The sequence below is a fragment of the Sinocyclocheilus grahami genome, unplaced genomic scaffold, assembly GCF_001515645.1.
Source record: "Sinocyclocheilus grahami isolate Dianchi unplaced genomic scaffold, SAMN03320097.WGS_v1.1 scaffold1036.1, whole genome shotgun sequence".
NCBI classification, from domain to species: domain Eukaryota; kingdom Metazoa; phylum Chordata; class Actinopteri; order Cypriniformes; family Cyprinidae; genus Sinocyclocheilus; species Sinocyclocheilus grahami.
Genome location: NW_015506215.1, coordinates 396,726 through 417,928, shown reverse-complemented (window position 1 = coordinate 417,928; position 21,203 = coordinate 396,726). Strand labels below are relative to the sequence as shown.

General features: G+C 38.0%; 2 protein-coding genes across 9 annotated transcripts in view; one reads left to right on the top strand and one right to left on the bottom strand.

Moving 5' to 3' along the window:
• The window catches only part of kdm6a (lysine (K)-specific demethylase 6A), a 79,972-nt gene extending 62,298 nt beyond the window's left edge, over positions 1 to 17,674 (bottom strand). For 7 of the 8 annotated variants that reach the window (XM_016251287.1, XM_016251289.1, XM_016251288.1 and 4 more), the window contains exons 1-5: positions 17,130 to 17,668; positions 16,929 to 16,992; positions 8,327 to 8,435; positions 8,189 to 8,238; positions 2,864 to 2,922 (exon numbers count right to left, since the gene is read on the bottom strand). In XM_016251287.1, the coding sequence (XP_016106773.1) occupies positions 2,864 to 2,922; positions 8,189 to 8,238; positions 8,327 to 8,435; positions 16,929 to 16,992; positions 17,130 to 17,287 (440 nt within the window). In that variant the 5' untranslated portion in view covers positions 17,288 to 17,668. Of the gene's footprint in view, positions 1 to 2,863; positions 2,923 to 8,188; positions 8,239 to 8,326; positions 8,436 to 16,928; positions 16,993 to 17,129 lie in introns of all 8 variants that reach the window. The other variant, XM_016251295.1, reaches the window with a different exon arrangement.
• Positions 17,675 to 18,465: 791 nt separating this feature from the next.
• On the top strand, positions 18,466 to 20,825 carry fundc1 (FUN14 domain containing 1). Its single transcript, XM_016251256.1, has 5 exons — positions 18,466 to 18,560; positions 19,183 to 19,345; positions 19,488 to 19,563; positions 20,157 to 20,285; positions 20,455 to 20,825. Exons 1-5 carry the CDS (start codon positions 18,542 to 18,544, stop codon positions 20,530 to 20,532), a joined length of 465 nt encoding a protein of 154 aa, XP_016106742.1. The 5' UTR covers positions 18,466 to 18,541; the 3' UTR covers positions 20,533 to 20,825.
• Positions 20,826 to 21,203: the final 378 nt, after the last annotated feature.

The window sequence follows — 21,203 nt, the reverse complement described above, 5'->3', positions numbered from 1 at the left end:
AAAAAAAAAAAGTACCATAAAAACATTGGGGGGGGGGGGGGGGGGGGGAGTGGACTGATTCATGAATGAGGGAATGTGATGATTTTCCCATAATCCTTTAAGATCCGACCGCCATTCTGTGATGGTTAAAGATTACCAACTGAACATAATATTGGTCTTTGGCAGATTTTGAAATGTTAAATGTAATCTAATGTAACCTGACTAGAGACAGTATAATCATATGCATTTAAGTGAATCCTTATGAACTATCAATATTTTTTTGGGAAAAAAAAAAACCTGTATAAACTGGTAAAGACAACTTAACTGACCAAAAACATGAGACGTAAAAAAAGAAAAAAACTCATTCAATGAGTATGTTCAAAATTTACAGTGACCAATTTTGCCAAGCACTGTAAATGCTGAGAGAGACAGATATTATACCGAATCCATGAGTAATAAATATTGCATATTTTCAACAAATTTTACTGTTTTAAAGGGGTCATATGATGCTGCTAAAAAAAGAACATTTTGTGTATTTGGTGTAATGAAATGTGTTTATGCGGTTTAAGGTAAAAAAAAAAAACATTATTTTCCGCATACGTTGTTTCTCCTCTATGCCCCGCCTTTCTGAAACGCGATTTTTACAAAGCTCATCGGTCTGAAAAGCGAGGTGTGCTCTGATTGGCCAGCTAACAAGAGCGTTGTGACTGGCCGAATACCTCAAGCGTGTGACGGTAATGTTACACCCCTTACCATATTGTGATGCCCTGTCCGGCCGGAGCTACGAGACATAAACATTAAAACCCATTATAAACAAGGCATTTGTTGCATCCAGTGGGAACATAATTACAGATTATAATGACCATGTCTGCATTTGTGATCGGAGAAATGACAAACAACAAGTGCTACTCTACACTGCTCAAAACCCGCGTTTGAATTGTAAGTGGCAAATTCTTTAAATATAAAAAATCGTACTTACAGTCTGTGAGTCAGAACAGCTGGCTCTACTCTACCAGGATCATGAAACAGTCCTCCATAAAATGCGCTGGACACATCTGAATATTTGGGTTAAACTGTTCTGGAACAGTGTTGTAAATACAACTTAACCACTGATTTCTAGTCATGTCCTCTTTTGGAAGGCCAAACAAAGCAGTTTCGCTTTCACAATGAAACAGCGTCACACACCGTGGCCTTGAGTGAGCAGAGGCCGGAAGCCTAGAGTGAGCCGTGGCCTAGAGTGAACGGAGGCCGGCTTGAGTGAGCAGAGGTAGGCTTGAGAACGGCGTGTCAGGCGGATTCGACAAAGGAGCATCCGGCGGGCTTGCGCAATCCACATGTGACGACCCCAGGCTGGACTCCGCTTTGTCCACGGTGAAAGCTGATCCCGCGATCCACAGCGCAAAGTTGACGTATTTCCTCAGCGACCAGCATGGATCAGCTCCAGGCATGATGAAGCGGATATAGTCCTCTTATGGAAGGCCAAACAAAGTAGTTTCATGGTCAACATACATAGTCAACATGGCCGCGGCGGCACCAGCGAGAATAAATGTTACACCTTCTTTCTTTGCATGAACATTTGGGTGGCGTTACGCAAATCTTCCCACATTGTGACGTAGACATGTGGGGGTGTGTTAGAACGAGCCGTTTTAGGTAGGCGTGGTTGACTCTAAACTTTATATCTCTTTGGATTTGAGACTTTAGTCTTTGCAACTTTACAGATCTTCTTTATGCACCAAGAGATGTAACACTCCAAAGAGAAAGGAGAAATTGAAATCGCATCATATGACCCCTTTAATACTTAAGACCAAGACTTTTAACTCATAACTGGACTATGCTGAACATAAATCAAATGTCTTTTTTATCACATCTTGCAGTAATCACCTAGTGCCTGAGTGTTGCGTTTTTAAGCTTCTAATGAAACAAGTGAGGACAGAGAAGGTCATAAACCATAAATGAATCAAGTGATCCAAAAATGTCCTTTATCATTGTTTATATATGTACAATATCAAAGAACAACAGAAATTTAAAATTGAATTTCACAATGTTTATTAAATGCTTTTGCAACAAAAGTGGATGTCTATTTGTCAACATAGTTGCCACTTCTCCAGAAATGTTTTCTGCTTGACCTTTCCTGCTGTAGCCAGCACCGCCAACTAGCATTTTGGCTGTATACTTGTAGAACGATGCAGACACACAATACAGAACTAGGAACACAAACAAACATGCGCTAGGTTAATTATAACGGGCCCATTGAACCAAATTCATATCACCTCCTGAGCGAAAGTTTGTGGATTATGTACAAATTGGAAGGCACTCTAAAAACAGTCCACACACACACACACACTCACGCACGCACGCACGCACACATATTTTAGTAGACTACAAACAAAAGGAGAATGAAGAGCCCCTTTACTTTGAACCACACAGTGCATGCAGACCGTATATTTAACTGCCATCATTTTGTGGTTTAATCGCATCTCACAACAATAATTTTAATTCAATTAATTGCTTAGCCATACTTTAGACAAAGCCACCAAGAGATACGGTCTCCAAAACAACACTTCAGTTATCCATCGACAGAAAGTGGACAAAAAAATAACGCACATACTTTCTGCAGTAAAAAAAAAAAAAAAAAGACGTAAAAACGTACAAAATGAAGTAAAATAAAAAAATAAAAAATACGAACAAGAGGAGGATAATATACAGAATTTCTAATTAGTCTGTAAGCTGAGAAAGCATCAATATCACACTTCAGTTCATGAAAAATGCCATTAGGGATGATATTTCAACAATGTTACGTTACAGATGAAAAAAGAAAAAGAAACTAGACGGAATGCCTGAGAAAACAAATGCATCAAAGAACACACAGTAATTGTGTACTTACCAGTGAAAAGCATTGTAATGGAAGTAAACCAAACCAAGGCCATATAAAAAGGCAGCATTCTGTAAAAAAAATAAAGCTGAGAGTTAGAAACATAATGAGAAGAAACTATTCATTAATTCATCATAGTTGAATTAATCAGCAAAATGTAGAGATGCACCGATCGATCGACCAGGGATCGGAATCGGCTGATTTTCCTCATGATCGGCCCGCATAGGTGATCGGCCGGTCAGTCTCACTTCTTTCCGATTCCGAGCCGATCCTTTTGTTACCAGAGGCACAGGCAATAACGTCAGCCGCGCATTCTCGCTCTCTTCTCTCCGACGACCCCTTCTCTCTCACACACACGTCTCATTCGCTCTGGTTAAATAGTGCTTGTATTGCGCATTCTTTTAGTAATTCCCGCAGGTTTCACGCTCATACCAAATGCACACTGATCTATATTAGTGGAGCGCACAAGCCGCGCTCAGTCTCAAACAGCTTGTGAGCCACAAATACCAAAGTGAGTGGCTAACTGCACTAAAACGTTCAAATGCATACAAAATTACGTCAAAATGCCCGTCTTAGCGAATATTCAGTTAAACACAGTCAGTTTTGGAACATTGAATAGTTGAGAAAGAGAATGCATGTTGTGTTACAGTATATTGGGTCCGTGGATAAACTCATAAAGGGACCGCAGTCCAATATTCCTGCTGCTGTCTGTCATGTTAATCAAAGAACAAAAGACAAAGAAAATCACTTTCTGCTCTTGACTGAATACGTTTTATAACTTTAATGGTAAGCATTAATCTGTATTTAATTTTTACAATGAAGACTACAGAAATTAAAGTAATCAAATGTAAAAACACTGGATGTTTTATTTTACATTTGATTACTTTAATTTCTGTAGTCTTCATTGTAAAAATTAAATACAGATTAATGCTTACCATTAAAGTTAGTGTTTTTTTTTTTTTTTTTAAATAAAACTTTGCGTTGAAGAAAAGTAGATTTTTGTTTGAATATGCTGTCAATTATAGTTCTTAGAAAGAAAATCGGAATCGGCAAAAATCGGTATCGGCAGATCACACTAACAAAAAAAAAACACAAAAAAGAAATCGAAATCGGCCAAGAAAATTGCAATCGGTGCATCTCTAGCAAAATGGCTTTCTAATAAAGAATGGCACCGTACACATGATTAAGGATGGTTTACTCTCACAGCGGGTCTGACGCATTTGCACTCAGCAGGGGACAGAAATGTCTGCAGCTAATGAGCATGTGTTAAATTAAAAAGGTGGCAAAGTCTTTGTCTCCCGCAACCACAAAAGATTATATTTACATAAAGGAATGTGCAAGACAATATGGATCAATGAAACATTATCATGTCTGAACCTCTTATCTGTGCTCACAGAGGCCAAGCGTGACTAAAACTGAAAGCCACTGCGGCTTGTCTTCCCCACAAATGCACTTTTGTTAGATGATGAAACTAGATGGGAAGTTGACAAAGTGAATAACTTAAGAATTAAACTAGAACTGGGCTATATGGTCAAACAAATACAAACCCCAGTCACCATTTTCATATAGACAGGGTGAGTTTCATGACAGCCAGTATATGCAGCGAATTATCAGTGAATAACAATTTATATTTCAGGCTGTTGCATTTTAACCAGAGTAGACCTACAGGAAAAAAAGAGTAGATAAAGCAAGAGAAAATTTTGCATTTGCATTTATGTGACAGACACTGCATTCAAAGTACACATTTTATCAGTTCATGCATTCCAATGCACTCAAATGACAAGACTGTCTTGAAAGTGCAAACCAGGTTTCACATTTTAGATGAATGTGGCTCTGTTCCAATGCAATCAGGAAGTCAACAATGACATGGGCTTTCAACGACCAGCATGACAGCGCACGCTACTTATTTACAATCTAAAAAGGATGACTGTCTCACAAGACCTCGGACAGCAGTGTGAAGTCAGGACAGGCGCAGAATAAAGCGTGCCAGAGAAGCACTGACTGCAAAGCGCATGGTGCATCACTCTTGACAGGTTGATGCTACTGCACACGGGCCGCTCATCACACCTGCACAAATCACACACAGCTTTCTGAGTGCAGAGACAGCACCCCTTTTTAACACCTTCAGCACAGGCACAAATTTAGAACATGCCCTGACTCTGAGAGCAAAAAATAAAATCAAGGGGGGGGGGGACGACCCTAAGCTTTGGAGAAAGTATGAAATCTTCAACTTCCACAGCTGCGGTTTGCAATGTTTTCATTGGCAAATTTTCCATTCAGACGTCCAAAATAAATAGTGCCAATACAAAAATTTAATTTATAGTAAAAACGATCTAATAACTCACATAAGAATGTTTAGTCCATCTGTGCTGGAAATCAGTTTCTATTAGCCGTATGCTGAGGCTTAGCGCCTGGTATGTGAGAGAAGACACTTCTACAGTTGACAGCCCTATCTGAAGTCAAATCACATTGAAAGTTTACTCTGCTATGGAAATTTCACAGCCAAAAGCGTCACTCTTGCTCTAGGAGAGAACCCAGAACTGTCAGAGGCCATTACTGACACTCCTACAAGATCTCATTTCACATTCAAAAACTTTCGTACAGACAGCGACACCTAGCCAGACACATCAAACTGAACTGTTTTCACTAACAACGGACACATGGAATTACACCTGTTACAGGCAATCCAAATGCAAGTAGTGATACTACAAATAGTCCATTGAGTCTTGTGCGTACATTTGTTCAGTTCTTATTGTATCATTGTTGCTTAGCAGACTTTAAATTTAAAACCCTTGTTTTGACGCAATGATTACTCCACCTTTTGATATTGTTTGTGACGCATTAGACCAGTAGTGCCCAAATCTGTTCCTGGAGATTTCAGTTCCAAACCTGCTTCAACACAACTGTCTGTAATTATAAAGTGTTCCGGAATATCTTAATTGCCTGGTTTGGTTGTGTTTGATCAGGGTGGAGCTGAAATTAGCAGGAAGGTAGATCTCTAGGAACTGGATTGGGCACCGCTGCGTTAGACAAATGAAATATTACCACATGCATCTACAACCACCTCCAAAAGTGGGCGTGATCCTATCACAATGAATTCCCAAAACACACTGGACACTGTTAACAACTGTATTTAACACTGCCTACACGTTGGAAGGATTTAACAACAAGTGTAAACTGTGCAAGTCCACAACCAATGAGAATCAATCATCCCTCACCTTCAGGCCCGGATTGGCTAATCGGACCGGGAGAATTCCCAGCGGCCACGAGGGCCGGTGTTGTTATGCCATGGGGCTGAGATATAGATACTGTCCTAGGCTGCCTGCACTCACAGCAGCCCCACCCCCGCTCTTTTTATTTATTATTTTCTCCCAGGCCCACTCGCAGGGTTGCCAGCCATTCCGTATAATACGGAATCGTTCCATATGAAAGCTATTGCCTTCGGAACGCAGTTTGTCCCGTATTTGCAAGCGATCAATCCTCTGCCGTCTGCTCCTGCTTCACAGCGAGCGGGACTCGCGCTAATGGCAATTCCCTTTCACTATCCGCATTTTGATTTTGCCAAATCAGTTTGGGAATGCAAACAACTTATTGATCATGAGCCAACATCCAGCATTCAATCAAAACATTCAATCTACATGAGGGAAGACGCCTTTCACTATTGTAAGTTAATACTTTTGAAAAAAAAAATAGGTTACATCAACTTCTACTAGTACAAATCCAAGGACCAGAAGTAGGCCACACTCTCTAAGATTTCTTTAATTGCAAAATATGCATTTCCATTCATTCATAGGCTACATGGTTGCAATAAAATTTTAGTTTAAGTGCCATTTTAAAAAAATGCTTTATTGACTGATGTTTCATAGAAGTTCAGTTGTTCTGCATTCAAATTTCATGCCATTTGTTTGCATGTAATTTCACAGTATTTTCACCTCCTAAATTACTACAATACTTGAGCAGTCACAATTCTGTAATGGCACAATTTACTCAGGCCGATGACTTTTTTTGTATGACATTAAAATTATTTTAAGAATAATTGTATATAAATAGGTTAAGCAAAACTAATGTGATTATTTCTGAGAACTTTTTAGGCAGACTTTAGGGCCTTTCACACCGCGGGAACCTTTTCATAGTACCAGAACTAATTGTGGAACTACCCACTTTTTGGCGTTTTCGCACCGCCGGAACTGGGTGCGATGTTAGTACCGGACTGCCTTTTTCGAGAACCAAATTAGCTCCTACTCCGGAGCAGAGTCTAACCAGCACAACTGGTACTAATCGTGACGCAAGTAGACATTGATTGGCCAAACGCGTACGAAAACACCCTCACACGCCATGATTTAAAACGTTGTGTAAACATACTGTAAACATTGTGTCAACTTATTTCGCAAGTATGGAGAACAGCGATAGATGGACGGACGCTGTAGTGCAGGCACTTATAGCAAATGTAGCACTGCCAGTTGTCGTTGGAGATTCTTAGTCCTCCTTTCCGTTCTTTCAATCGCTTTACGTATACGTCGACTTTCCATATCCATTATTGTGAAACCCGCGAGACACAACAAAAACACAGCTCCGATCACAGCATCCTCCATCCTCCTGTTGTTAATGTTGTTCTTCTTTGTTTCTGTTGTTGAACGCCACGCACAAATGACGTCGCTGTCGACCGGCTTACGTCACTTCTTAGTACACACTCTCAGGTGTGAATGCAACCCTTTAAATGGTACTGGGAAATAGTTTGCGCAAAATCGTCCCAGTACTTTAGTACTGTACATTTAGTTCTGGAACTAAAGCGGTGCAAAAGGCCCTATTACGGCACAGTACAAATATTTTGAGCTTCCCTTATTTTCCATTTCTGAAGTTAATTGGCAACCCTAATGATGACGTAATTATCTTTTGACTCCCACGACAGGCACCTTGCTAAAAAAAATAACATCAGTTGTTGAAGATATGCAAGCAAAAATACAATGAATTACAAGGCTGTAGGGAACAGTTCACTATTGCAGACATAGGCCTATATACTGAGGTTTTAATTACATTATTTAAATAGGCCTAGTTCTGAAGTTAATTGGCAACCCTAATGATGACGTAATTATCTTTTGACTCCCACGACAGGCACCTTGCTAAAAAAAATAACATCAGTTGTTGAAGATATGCAAGCAAAAATACAATGAATTACAAGGCTGTAGGGAACAGTTCACTATTGCAGACATAGGCCTATATACTGAGGTTTTAATTACATTATTTAAATAGGCCTAGAGTCAGTCGTGAACTAAAGTGGGCCGGTCTAAGGCATGAAACTCCACGGCTGAAAATGAGTCCCACTCCGTCCCTGCTCACCTTCCAGTAGTCTGACTGTAAACTGTAGTATCTCTGGTATGCAGATAATGCTGAAAAGAAAACAAAAGAAACATATTAAGACTGATTGTGATATGTTTTAATGACAATACAAGAAATATTCCTTGAGTTAGAACTCACCTTTAGGATAATCTTCCAGTAAAAGGTTGAAGTGACCTAACTGGCAAAACACCTCTGGCTCCACTTTCCCTTCAGCTTTTAAGATGTAGACGTCATAGCAGCGAACAGCCTTTGAAGCAAACAGCAAATGTGAACAAGTCAGAAAGACCACCTGGAGAAATCAACCAGTTTGTCCTGAACTTGGTAAAACATTTTCCAGGACAAACCAACTGTGACTGTTACATAAATTTCTCAATCAACTACCATTCAATTCAATCAATTACTATTGTCATATTTACCATAAAATACAGAGGTGAAGATATAGAATGCAAAGAGATCTTCGTTTGGTATTCCTAATGTATATAAATCATGTATCTCAGCACTCACCAAGCATTATGAAATATTTTGTACCCTAAAGTCTGCATTCTAAAACATGTTGCCTAATTAAACAGCAGCCATATGCTAAAAGTTTGGGGGTCAAATTTTCTTGAAAGAAATTAATACTTTTATTTAGCAAGGACACATTAAATTGAGCAAAAGTGACAGTAAAGACTAGTATAACATCGCGAAATATTTTTATTTCAAATAAATGTTGTTTTGAACTTTCTATGCATCAAAAATACTGAATAAAAACTTATAGTTTCCACAAAAATATTGAGCAGCTGAATGTTTTTTTCAGCATTGATTGTTATAACAAACGTATTTTCCATCAAATAAATGCAGCCCTGCTGAAAATAACAGACATAATATTTATATTATATAAACCCTATATTTTTGAACTGTAGTCTATGTCGGAAATGAGTGCATTTTGAAAGTTCAACATTAATGTTCACTTACGTGCTTTATAAACATTACATTTACATGTTACATTTACATCTAACAATCTTAACCACAAATTAAACGTGGCAAATGAATTACTAATGCACCATTAAAGATCTCTTTTAACTGCTTTGGTAGAATGTTGGAGACAGAGCAACACTGAAGTCCATAAGGGCCCATCACTGTAAATATACTAATGCAGCACCCAATATCCAACCAGTAGTCTTCTTTGCTTGTTCCGTCAGTACCCTTTAAAGGTATGATACAACTACAAGGTCACCAGAGTTGAACAGAAATGAAGGTCATAGAAAAGGTTGAACAACACTGGTTATTTTCTTTGACAAGAAGTTCTGAACACTGAGGTTTTCATTCTGTCTTGTTGTCTATGTGTTTTGGAATATTTCACTTGGTGTTTTAAATTGCTAAAACATGCATTAGGCAGCAGAATATGAAATTGCAACACATATAAGTTAAACATTCAGACTGACCAATGCAAACTTTGACATATTGAATAATTGGTTCTTGTTTATAAAGAAAATCTATGCGAGAACTCAGTTCATTTAAATAATAAACACATACTGTAAAATATCTTGCATGAACATTTTCTTTTTAGAAAATATCTAGGAACAAAAATAACTTCAGTATAGTCAGTGCTAAACAGATGAATACATGTTCTAGTTAAACTAAAATGAAATGCTCATTTAACCGCTGTGTTCACAAGGTCTTTAAAAGAGGTGCTGGCTGTATCTGGGACACTGAACGTTTTGACAGACATGGCTAGTTTGTGGGAAGAGTTGCACAGCGGCAGACAGACAGCAAGCAGCACTCACTGACAGCACAACAGCACTGAGTGGAACACTGAGGGATGCACATGTCTATTTCTAAATGAATCATCCCATTCTTGTCAGAGCCACCACAGCTTCAAAATGTCTGGGCCATGGCAGAGATGGTAATTAAACATTCCACCCGTCTATCTCGCACTGTTAAGGCACATTCACACGATAAAGATAAAAGTAACTATAGCATCCACACTAGAGCCCAACCGATATGGGTTTTTTGGGGGGTTGACATTGATACCGATATTAGGGAGTAACATACGCCGATATCGATATATCAGCCGATATTCTTTGTGTATATTATAGTACAGTACCAGTCAAAAGTTTGGACACTTTCCCATTCGTGTGTTCAAACTTTTGACTGGTACTATATATTAGGAGTGGGGGGAAAAAAATCGATACAGCATAGTATCGCAATATTTTCCACGGCAATACTGTATCGATACACGGATGCCAAGTATCGATCTTTTATTATATTTGGTAGAATAATAAAATCAATTTCTTTACAGTCCACTAGATGGTCGTGTTGAGTTTTTTTCTAAAATCATTTAATGCACAGCAAGCCGTTGATTATCCCACTTATTCCATGGTCATTTGCCAAGTTATAGATGAGTTAAAACTAGTATTGCTCTTTGCAACGCAATATTTGACCGAATGGGTAAAAATTTGTCAGTTACATTGACAAGTTTATATTGGCCTACTCCTGAACATTTTTGTGTGTGCAGCAGGATCTCTGATCTTTCTCTCTCTGTGCAAGTGATGTGTGTGTGCATTTGTGTTAATGCTGGGCGGTATACCGGTTCATACCGAATACCGGTGTTTATTTTTGTTATGATATTCATTTTAAAAATACCGCGATTACGGTGTATGTCGCTTAAACAACGTTCGGAACGCGACACTGTTTGAAAGGGGTCCCTTTTCACTGTTGCACTGTGGTGAGGGAACAGCTATATGTGTTACTAAGTGTGAAAGTTCCGAAACTGAAGCTGTAGAACTAATAGAACGTGATGACATAGAAGAACTCATCCACAATATCCACATTGATCGCCACAAATATACACCGCCCCCTGCCATCAGCTCTCGCGTCTCACACACGAGCGCAACTTTAGCACTAGATTTAGCAACTTTCAGACCCTTTTAGCGGCTTTTTTCCATAGAATATTCATACTGACAAACCTAGCGACTTTTTTGGATAAACCTTAGCTATGGTTCAGTTGGAAGATTTCGCCAGTGCTGTCCCGCGAACGCGAGGTCTGACTTTCCCGATGAACTGTCACCTCTCTCGGCGTCTGTTCTGTGCAGTGAGCGGCAGAGAAGCAACGCATTCATTTGGCCACACCGCAGCCGACTTGTCAATAAATGAGTACAAAACAGCGTTTCCTAGCACCTGTCGCTTACTGATTGTTTGTAATTATAAATATGAACGTAGTTCGTCTGTTAACAGCACATGCACTTTTTTTTTTTAGTTTGTTACTCCGACGCAGGCAGTGCACTGCATGAGACAAAAAAGTAATATAGCCAAAACAACCGCATATCCGCTCTTTAGTGTAGATGCATGTTGATTTTATCAGACGATGCCACAATTATAAATGAGAGTGACTCCTGGTTAACATGTATTAAAACGAGTCGTGTTTAGACATTATTTAGTGTCGTATTTTTTGACAATATTCACTCATCATGACAGTAAAATGGGGCATTCTAAGTCAATATACTGCAGTATTTCTGGTCTCAATCAGTAGAAAATATGGTTAACATAAAAAAATAAACAAAATTAAATATCGCCATGTACCGTGAAACCGGTATCATTTTGAAAAATACCGTGACATACATTTTTGGTCATACTGCCCAGCACTAGTTTGTGTGTGTGTCAATTAAAGCAGCGGCGCATTAATACAGAACGTGATTAAACTGACTTGGAACTACCTGCATTAAACGGTTTTAATGCATCAATGCCAGCCAATCTGAATAGAGTATTCAGACAGACCATGTAATAAATTAAAGTAAAATTCATTTAATTAAGGTGGACTAGACTGTAATACAAATGGTTGAGTTTGCCAGGTGCATACAACATTTATGACAGGTTTTCATGAACGTGTTGGTCAGTTTGTCTGCTTGACAATCCCATTTTGCACTGCAGCAATAAAATTGAAGCGAGAAACAAACTGAGAAATGTTTCTTTTTAGTTAAAATAGATGTTGCCAAAGTTTTCATTTGGGAACATAATTTGAAGTTGGAAAAAGGTAATAAATTGCAATTTATCGCAGAATATCGCAATATATTTAAAATCACATTAATATTGTATCGTGACACAAGTATCGTTATATTATGGTATCGTGGGGCCTCTGGTGATTCCCACCCCTAGTATATATAGAATACAGTATATACATAAACAGAATATATATACACAAACATTTTTTTCAATGATCACTCAAATGTGGTGATCAAACACTTATAATGACGTGACAAAGATATGTATTAGAGGAAGGCATTTAACAATAAACGTTATTATCCAAAATTAGAGATGCACCGATCAATCGGCAAGGGATCGGAATCGGCCGATTTTCCTCATGATCGGCCCGGATCGGTGATCAGTCAGTCAGTCTCACTTCTTTCCGATTCCGAGTCGATCCATTTTGTTACCAGCGGCAGAGGCAATAACGTCAGCCGCGCATTCTCGCTCTCTTCTCTCCGACGACCCCAGTCCGTTTTTGAACGTTAAATAGTTGAGAAAGAGAACGCATGTTATGTAACATGGGCTTGTTTACACCTGGTCACTTTATGCGTTTATTTCTGAGCGGATAGCTATCCGATCGTGAAAACACCAGGTGTAAATGCCCTCCGAAACGCTTTCGAGACGGATATAAATCAGATCGCTCAAACCACTTCAGGAGGTGGTCTGGGCCGCATTCCAGACGAAACTGAAAGACGCAGACGGTCAACACACAATCATCTTCATTAAAAGTAGTAAGACAAACTTACTACAGTAGTAGTGCTGATGCCGCACGCTCTCCTATTGCGGTCTTTGATCTTGAAATGAGCTGATAATTAATAAAATGCAGCGCTTATCTTTTGATTTCGTTGACGTGAACTCCGTTAAATTTAAATATAGCGCAGGAATTGAAGATCGAATTTATATTTGTTTTGCGACGACACATTTATATGGCCAAGTGTAAACGGAAACATTTTTAAAAATCAGATAGATATCCGATCAGCGAAAAAGCATGAAATGACCAGGTGTAAACAGGCCCTCTATTGGGTCCGTGGATAAACTCTTAAAGGGACCACAGTCCAATATTCCTGCTGCTCTCTGTCATGTTAATCAAAGAACAAAAGACAAAGAAAATCACTTTCTGCTCTTGACTGAATACGTTTTATAACTTTAATGGTAAGCATTAATCTGTATTTAATTTTTACAATGAAGACTACAGAAATTAAAGTAATCAAATGTAAAAACACTGGATGTTTTATTCTACATTTGATTACTTTAATTTCTGTAGTATTTCTTACCTGAATAAAAAAAACATACGTAACCTGAAAAACTGTTGTTTGCAATTTTTGTATTTGTTCTTATTTTATTACTGACTTTTTACATGTTTTTTTTTTTAATGAAAATAAAACTCGCAATCGGTGCATCTCTATCCAAAATGAGTCTGATATCAGTGCACTTAACAGTAAAGTTGAAGTTTATTCAACTTTATTTCAATTCAATTCAACTATTCCGTTGACGTTTATTTCACTTTGGAACATTCATTCACGCTACTGTCTTCACACACAGATGAAACTTACTAGAGAAGTGTAAAGTGTGACATAATATACCTCTGTAAATAAATACAATTTAAATTCACGTCTCGCACACTTTAATGTCCTTTGAATGTAACGTGTACGTTCCCTTGGAACTGGAATAAGACAACACTTGAATGCTGCTGCCTGAACAAGAGGCCTCCTTACTGAAGTGAAAGTGTTGGCTGGTGTCACTATCTCGCGAACGCGCCGGCGGATCCCAACTAAATTTGGGGGATCCCTTCAGCTTGAGGAGCCCTCTCGAACTCTACCCTCCATGCGTTGGTAGCTCCCCGGGATCGTTAGATTCCCTGTTACGTAGCGATGTTACGGAGATACGGTCGTTCAAAATTTCAATGGTATTCCATACACTTAACTACGTAATTACACCATTTACAAGCATTTTATCTGCGTTTTATGTTCTGTAAAAAAAATGTCATACTGGTGGCATATCGGCAGCATTTTCACCGATACCGATATATCTGCGACAGGCTCATATCGGCCAATAAAATCGGCAAAACGATATATTGGTTGGGCTCTAAACCACACCAATGCACAATAATAGGCCTTTCGCACCACGGGAACCTTTTCATAGTACCAGAACTAATTGTGGAACTACCCACTTTTTGGCGTTTTCGCACCGCCGGAACTAGGTGCGATGTTAGTACCATCCATTATTGTGAAACCCGCGAGACACAACAAAAACACAGCTCCGATCACAGCTTCCTCCATCCTCCTGTTGTTAATGTTGTTCTTCTTTGTTTCTGTTGTTGAACGCCGCACACAAATGACGTCGCTGTCGACCAGCTTACGTCACTTCTAGGTACACACTGTCGGTGAGAATGCAACCCTTTAAATGGTACTGGGAAATAGTTCGCGCAAAATCATCCCAGTACTTTAGTACTGTACATTTAGTTCTGGAACTAAAGCGGTGCGAAAGGCCCTAATGTTCTGTTCATTAGAACCCTGAAAAACGGTACTTTAAATGCTTTAGCTCCTTAAAGTGTGTTCGATTCTGTTTGGCAATGATTTTATCATTCATCCGATGGAAATAATCGTTCAGAAAGTTATATCAATTATATCCTTGTAGCTGTGTTGTGAACTTCCCTATTCTCAGTCATTCACAGCAAGGATGATAACTCTTAAGTTACTACGTTTTAATAATAATCTTGATTATAGTCAAGTCCACACCACAGCCATAACAATAAGGACATTGTTTTTTTTTTTCAGCTGATGAACAATAAAAACACTGACAACCCATCAGAATCCACCGAACTTTAAAGAGCTTGAGCACTTAACGATGACAAAACTACAACTAGAGCTTATAATAACCAGAACATTATTGTCTGTTGTTGTGGATGCAAATATAGTTATCTTTCATAGTGTGAACGGGCCTTTAGAATGATTATTAAAACTTTAGTTACTATTATAGTTATCATTTTAGGTATGAACGTATTTTGGTATTGATGCGTCACTATTTTTTAAGACGCATTAATTATTTATGGCAGTTCTTGTGGCAAATTAATGTCTATGAAGTTGAACAATAATTCCAAGCTATTAATATAATTGTTTTTCAGTATAGTTTTGTCTACAAGCTTACATTTATACTTTAGATTTAAAAAAAAGAAAAAGAAAAAAAAAATTCACAGTTAGTTGGACTTTTTAATCTTTTCTCTTCATCACTTTACTGCAGTTCATGTTTACTTCATGGGTCCTACAATAGGACAATTAATTTTTTAAAACACAATTATATGTTTTCCTTATGTTATAAACAACAGACATACGTATAAATAAAAACAAAAGTCCTTAAAACAAATAAAGTGACAAAACATCCAGCACCGACCTACTTACTACAACAAATGCTGCTTGCAAAGGCAACCTGGAAAAGTCAACTTGCTCGGCCATAATGACAAACCCCTTCAGAAGTACTCAAATCTGCCAAATGCAATGTTAAACCTCACACAAGTTCTCGTAAGCAACTTGACTACTGATTTACTGAAAGCCTGGCTGTTGAGATCGGACTGAAAAGAGCCCAGTAGCGTTCAAATGACTCTCCTCACATGCAGTTACAGTTGGTTAGCATCATGCTAACCAGCTAACATGTAGCTTTAACCTTCCCAGTTCATCTTGAAACTCTAAAATAGCCTACAGTCTGGTCTAATCGGCAAAATAAGAATAATAATAATAATAATTCACAACTTTGACCTAACCGAGTGTGAACAGCTCGGCTAGCTAAACGTATACACTGAGATTGTTTACCACTATCATACGACAGATACACCTTATGGCTAAAAAAAAACAAAAAAAAGATAAGACACGTTTCTCTATAATTAAGATGGTTCATAAAATCAAACATCCTTCGACTGCTTAACCGATATTCAAATGGTGGCAAACGAATAAAAACAACCCCCTCATTAACATTACTCTCAACTCTTCATTACAGAGTCGCACTGACAATGGGTGAACGAGGTCATAATAGGCGAAAATGGCTTTATACAAAATAGCTTTACTTCACAAAATGAAGTCTGACTGCTGTTTACATGCGCAAGAACTCGACAAAGCCAGCACCCCAACTAATATAACACTAAGTTTAAATAACTTTCAAAGCAGATTAATATTTAAAATAATCACCACAGAGCAACTACAGATGCCCATTACTGACATGCATTGTGCAGCCTATATCAAGTCAGTTTCATGAAAAGTTAATATTTACGATATCATATCTCCACGCAGTCGCATTTAGCAGATTAGAGCTGGGCGACAATATAGTTTAAATTTGCAACGATAAACAATCACGCAGATGTGCTATTTATTGCTTTACGTGAGTATGTATGCGGATGAAGTTGGATGTACTATAACCAACTTTTAAAATATCCTTTTAAGTATATCATTACTGTATAGTACAATATACATCTGATGTATAGCATCATAAAAGTGTCACGCACACTGCATTATTCTGTACAATGCAATGGTTCTCTGTGCGTTATTCTGACTGTGTGTTGCAGCTGAATAATAAAGTATAAATGTATGTCTACACAGACCCCCTTGAGTGTCATTGCATACTGTGTTGTATCAACATTACGCATTTTTCTGTGCAATACGAGTATACTTGCAGAGTGATGTTATATGATTTGCAGAGTTATGTGTCTATCTGTCTCCAGACCTCCATCAGTGTCATACACTCATACCTTTAACAGCAAGGCCTTCGTTCTGGCGCCATCTTCATGAAGCCTCTGAAATCCAAACAGTGTGCTGCAAATAGAGGACAACACAGGCGGTTCCGTGTTACTTTACCTGCACCGCATTCATTTGCACCGCTTTAACATGCGGGGAAGGCTCGTAAAAATGCACGGAGGGTCATCGGTGCAAGTAAAGGGGCTTTAACTGACCTGTCTACGCTGGCTAAGCGCTCCCTTTCTTGCGGCGTAAGCTTCGGAAAGTCCTCCTCGGTTTCACTCGCTTTTCCCGCCGCCATTTTCTTTTCCTCATCACCATCACCAGCAGCAGCGCGAGCTACAGCGGCCACTGACACTCCGCACGATTTCATAGACAAAAAACTCCAGCGAAGATATTTACGCACCGCAAGCCGAGCACCTTTTTGCGTGGATCCAAACGCAAAAAAGAATAGACGGAAAATAATTTCCTCGGAACACCCCCGTTTTCACATTGTCCTCGACATAAATGAGTCGCAAGGTACACCAAAATGCATGCAGAACGAGCGATGCAGGATTTAACGGCAAATTGTTATTTAGTAATATCTCAAACTTCCCCCTATTCGCCAGCTCAAACTTGTTATAATTGTGTCACTCAAGCGAACCCACGCCGCCGCCGTCGGAACGCCTTCTCTGTGGTTTTGGCCAATGGCTGCTTTCGGTGGAGACCACGTGATCGGCCTTGTCTTGGGATCCATTTTTTCATATAAACTTTCAAGGGGGAGGGTAAATAACAAACCCCTTAACTTTACGCCGCATCTTCGCCTGCTGCGATTGGCTCACCTGGATTTATTATGATTACGTAACACCAACATAAAACGCATCTGTCTGTTTGAAAACTCAGGGTTTTGAGGATGTAAGGAAAACGTTGCCTGATTTCTACAGTTAAAGGCAGTTTGTTACATGAGCTAGTATGATTTTCAATACTCCAGATTAGGTGGCAAATGTGGAATATTTCTTTCTATCTTTCTTTCTTTCTTTCTAATGTACATACAATTTCACTCAGGGTTCTATAATTTTTATTATAGTATGGTAGTGAATTGAAACTGTATTTAATTTTATTGTTTGTAGTTATCAGTTATGTGTTTGTCTAATGGTGTAATTCCTAAATTTCAGATAGACCTAATAAATATTCTATTCATATCACATAAAATATCATCCTATCCTATCATGTTCTACCATATCTTATCCTAACATGTCTTTCTTTCTTTCTTCCACTATTCTCTTTAAAGTTATTAGAGATATCTCTACATCCTTCAAAATACTAAGCAAGAAAGTAAAAAAGAGAAGAAAGAAATAATTCACTTCTTTTTACTCCCTTGCTTAAGTATTATTATACAAATACTACAGTGTTTCTTATTGAAATTAAGTCCGCTTCAGGCAGTATGTGTAAAAGACCTCTGATGTTGTAGGTAAACAATATTTTAAAATGTAAAATGACAAAAATTACACTTGAAATAATTTGCGGAGTATTTTGTGAATAACGCATGCAAGCGATCGTAGGAGTCTGTAGCCAGTGATCGCACGGAAATTACGCAGGATTTTGCGTAGAGCTGCAGCAGCGTTGAGTGTGAACGGAGCCTCATAAAATGGCGGATCGCGGTGAAGGTAAACAAATTGGCCAACCAAACATTTGAATAAAGAGCCTTGATTGACAACGTGTTTATTTAACCTTATAGGTTATATGCAACGAGATTCCAAGAGTTTGCAATGTAGTAACTTAGAGCAGCATAGTGATCGATTATTATGTGGGCAGACTGTACAAATATCATGTGGCTAAATCTCTGAAAATCCACTCTCATACGGTTTTAATTCTCATTCATGTCTTTGTAACTGCATGTCGGTGAATACATTCAAAATATCCTCTGAAGTGCCTTGCTCTCAGGTTTGATATTTTAGCATAAGGTGCGATGGTGAGGTTGGTGACCTTTATTATAACTGTTAAAATACCTAAGGTTCGTGCCGGTTTTTTTTTTTTTTTTTTAACTTTCTTTGTTTTTAAATCAGATCATAAAGGGTCTAATCTAAAATATTAAACAATGTAAAACAGGTTGTGGACCTACAGTTGGTTCTTGGGTGGAAATACACGAATAATATGTATACCAATTGTTTACCAATGCAAAACATCCTAATAAATCATAAAAGGGTGTATTTTCACTTGCATCCATGCTTTGCGATTTTGAATGCTGTAAATATACAATTAATGTATAACAGTTACTTTTGTTTTCAGGTGTAGATGCAGAGAGTGAAGATGAATTATATGAGGTGGTTAACATCACAGATTACGCCAGGAGGCATCAATGGTGGAGTCGTGTTTTTGGGAACAGTACAGGACCCATTGCAGAAAAGTACTCTGTGGCTTCACAGATCATGATGGGTGGAGTGACAGGATGGTTGGTGTTAATATAGATTAAGAAACCTATGCTATTTTGTATGTGCTGTAATATTTGATTCACCAACTTCAGTATTGTATTCTACATGTATGAAATAATGCATACTAATAAATGCAAAATTGCTTTGTCCTTTGTCCTCCAGGTGTGCTGGTTATCTTTTTCAGAGAGTTGGAAAAATTGTGGCTACTGCTGTTGGAGGGGGATTTCTTTTGCTACAAGTATGGATTATTAAAATGCTTGCATCATATGTCGTGGCCAATACTAAAAAATGAAAATTTGCTGAATGTTTACTCACTTTCAGGCCATTCATGTAGATGTGTTTCATGTAGATGTGAAATTTAGCATTACAGCATTGCTCACCAGTGGATCCTCGGCTGTTGGGTGCCATCAGAGTGAGAGTTCAAACAGCTGATAAAAACATCACAATAATAACAATAAAACACAACTTTAGTTTATCATTAACATCTTATGAATTGAAAATCTGTGCATTTGTAATAAACAAATTCATCATTAATTCATTTTAAACTTCAAACTGTGCCTTCCAGGCTAAAATACAAGGCCTCGATCTATAATATTGCTTTTTCATTCTGACGGCACCCATTCACTGCAGAGAATCCACTGGTAAGCAAGTGATGTAATGCAAAATTTCTCCAAATCTTTTCCAGTGATTGTTTCTCAAAGTCATTGGATGGCCTGAGGGTGAGTACATTTTCAGCAAATTTTCATTTTTGAGTGAACTATTCCTTTAAGGGTTTATTATGCTTCTTTGTCATCTTAAGTGGGGGGAAAAATCTTAATTTTCTAATTTCAGATTGCCAACCACAGTGGCTATGTGCAGGTTGACTGGAGGAAAGTGGAAAAGGATGTCAATAAAGCAAAAAAGCATTTGAAGAAAAAGGCAAACAAAGCAGCCCCTGAGCTCAATTCCTTTATAGAAGAAGTGGGTATTCTTTCATCCATCCGTCATAACTTCATATACCAGTCTACTAGCTATTTTGGGCTCCCACAGTTCAATAAAGCATTTTGTATTATTATTTAGTGTGGGCATGTAACATTTTAGAAAGTTGTTACTTATCCTACATTCTGTAAATGGTGTATTTTTCTTACAGTCGACAGAATTTGTGAAGAGGAATATTGTTATCTCGGGTGGATTTGTTGGAGGTTTTCTGCTGGGCCTGGCATCCTAAATGAAACCTGGATCTACTGTATTGCCACTGATATAAGTAGTTTGCACATTAATATTCTCCCTTATGTCGGGATCACAGCAATACAACACTGAAACTTGATGTATTGTCTGAAGCAGTGCAATGGACATTTGCTGAACTGTTGTTCTAAATATATTCCTCTACAATGCCTGTTCTTAACTGTACATAGCTTAATCATCCTGGTGAAGAGAGAGATATTGTGCCAATAAATTTATAGAAAATTGTTGTTTTGGTTTAATGTTATTTTTTAAATGTTTTATTTTATTTTGCATACTCTTAATAAGGCATCAACATGAGGTCTGTTTTATATATATACAGCGTTATATAGTGTTTCTTATTGTACTTTTTGACAATGCATTATTTGAATTAGTTGTATAATTTCCATAATATTTACTTGTCCAGAAGCATGTATTGTTTTTTGTGTGTTTTATTTTGTGATCGATTTTTTTTTTAATATACAGAATCACCCACCAATAATAACATATTTGTGGAAATAATAATAAAAAAAAATGTCTTTCTGGTTGTTCATGGTCTGTCTAATGATGTTTTGTTTTTTTACAAGGAAACAAAACCTCAAAACTTAATGAAGGTATAAAAACATCTTTATATAATTTATGGTAGACAAAAGCATGGACTTCTTTAAATGCCGTTTA

Excerpts from the sequence above, each read along its gene's own strand:
- fundc1 (XM_016251256.1), top strand. Across the intron at positions 19,346-19,487 it reads ATGGGTGGAGTGACAGGATG|GTGTGCTGGTTATCTTTTTC; the intron begins GTTGGTGTTAAT and ends TTTGTCCTCCAG. Across the intron at positions 19,564-20,156 it reads GGGGATTTCTTTTGCTACAA|ATTGCCAACCACAGTGGCTA; the intron begins GTATGGATTATT and ends TTCTAATTTCAG.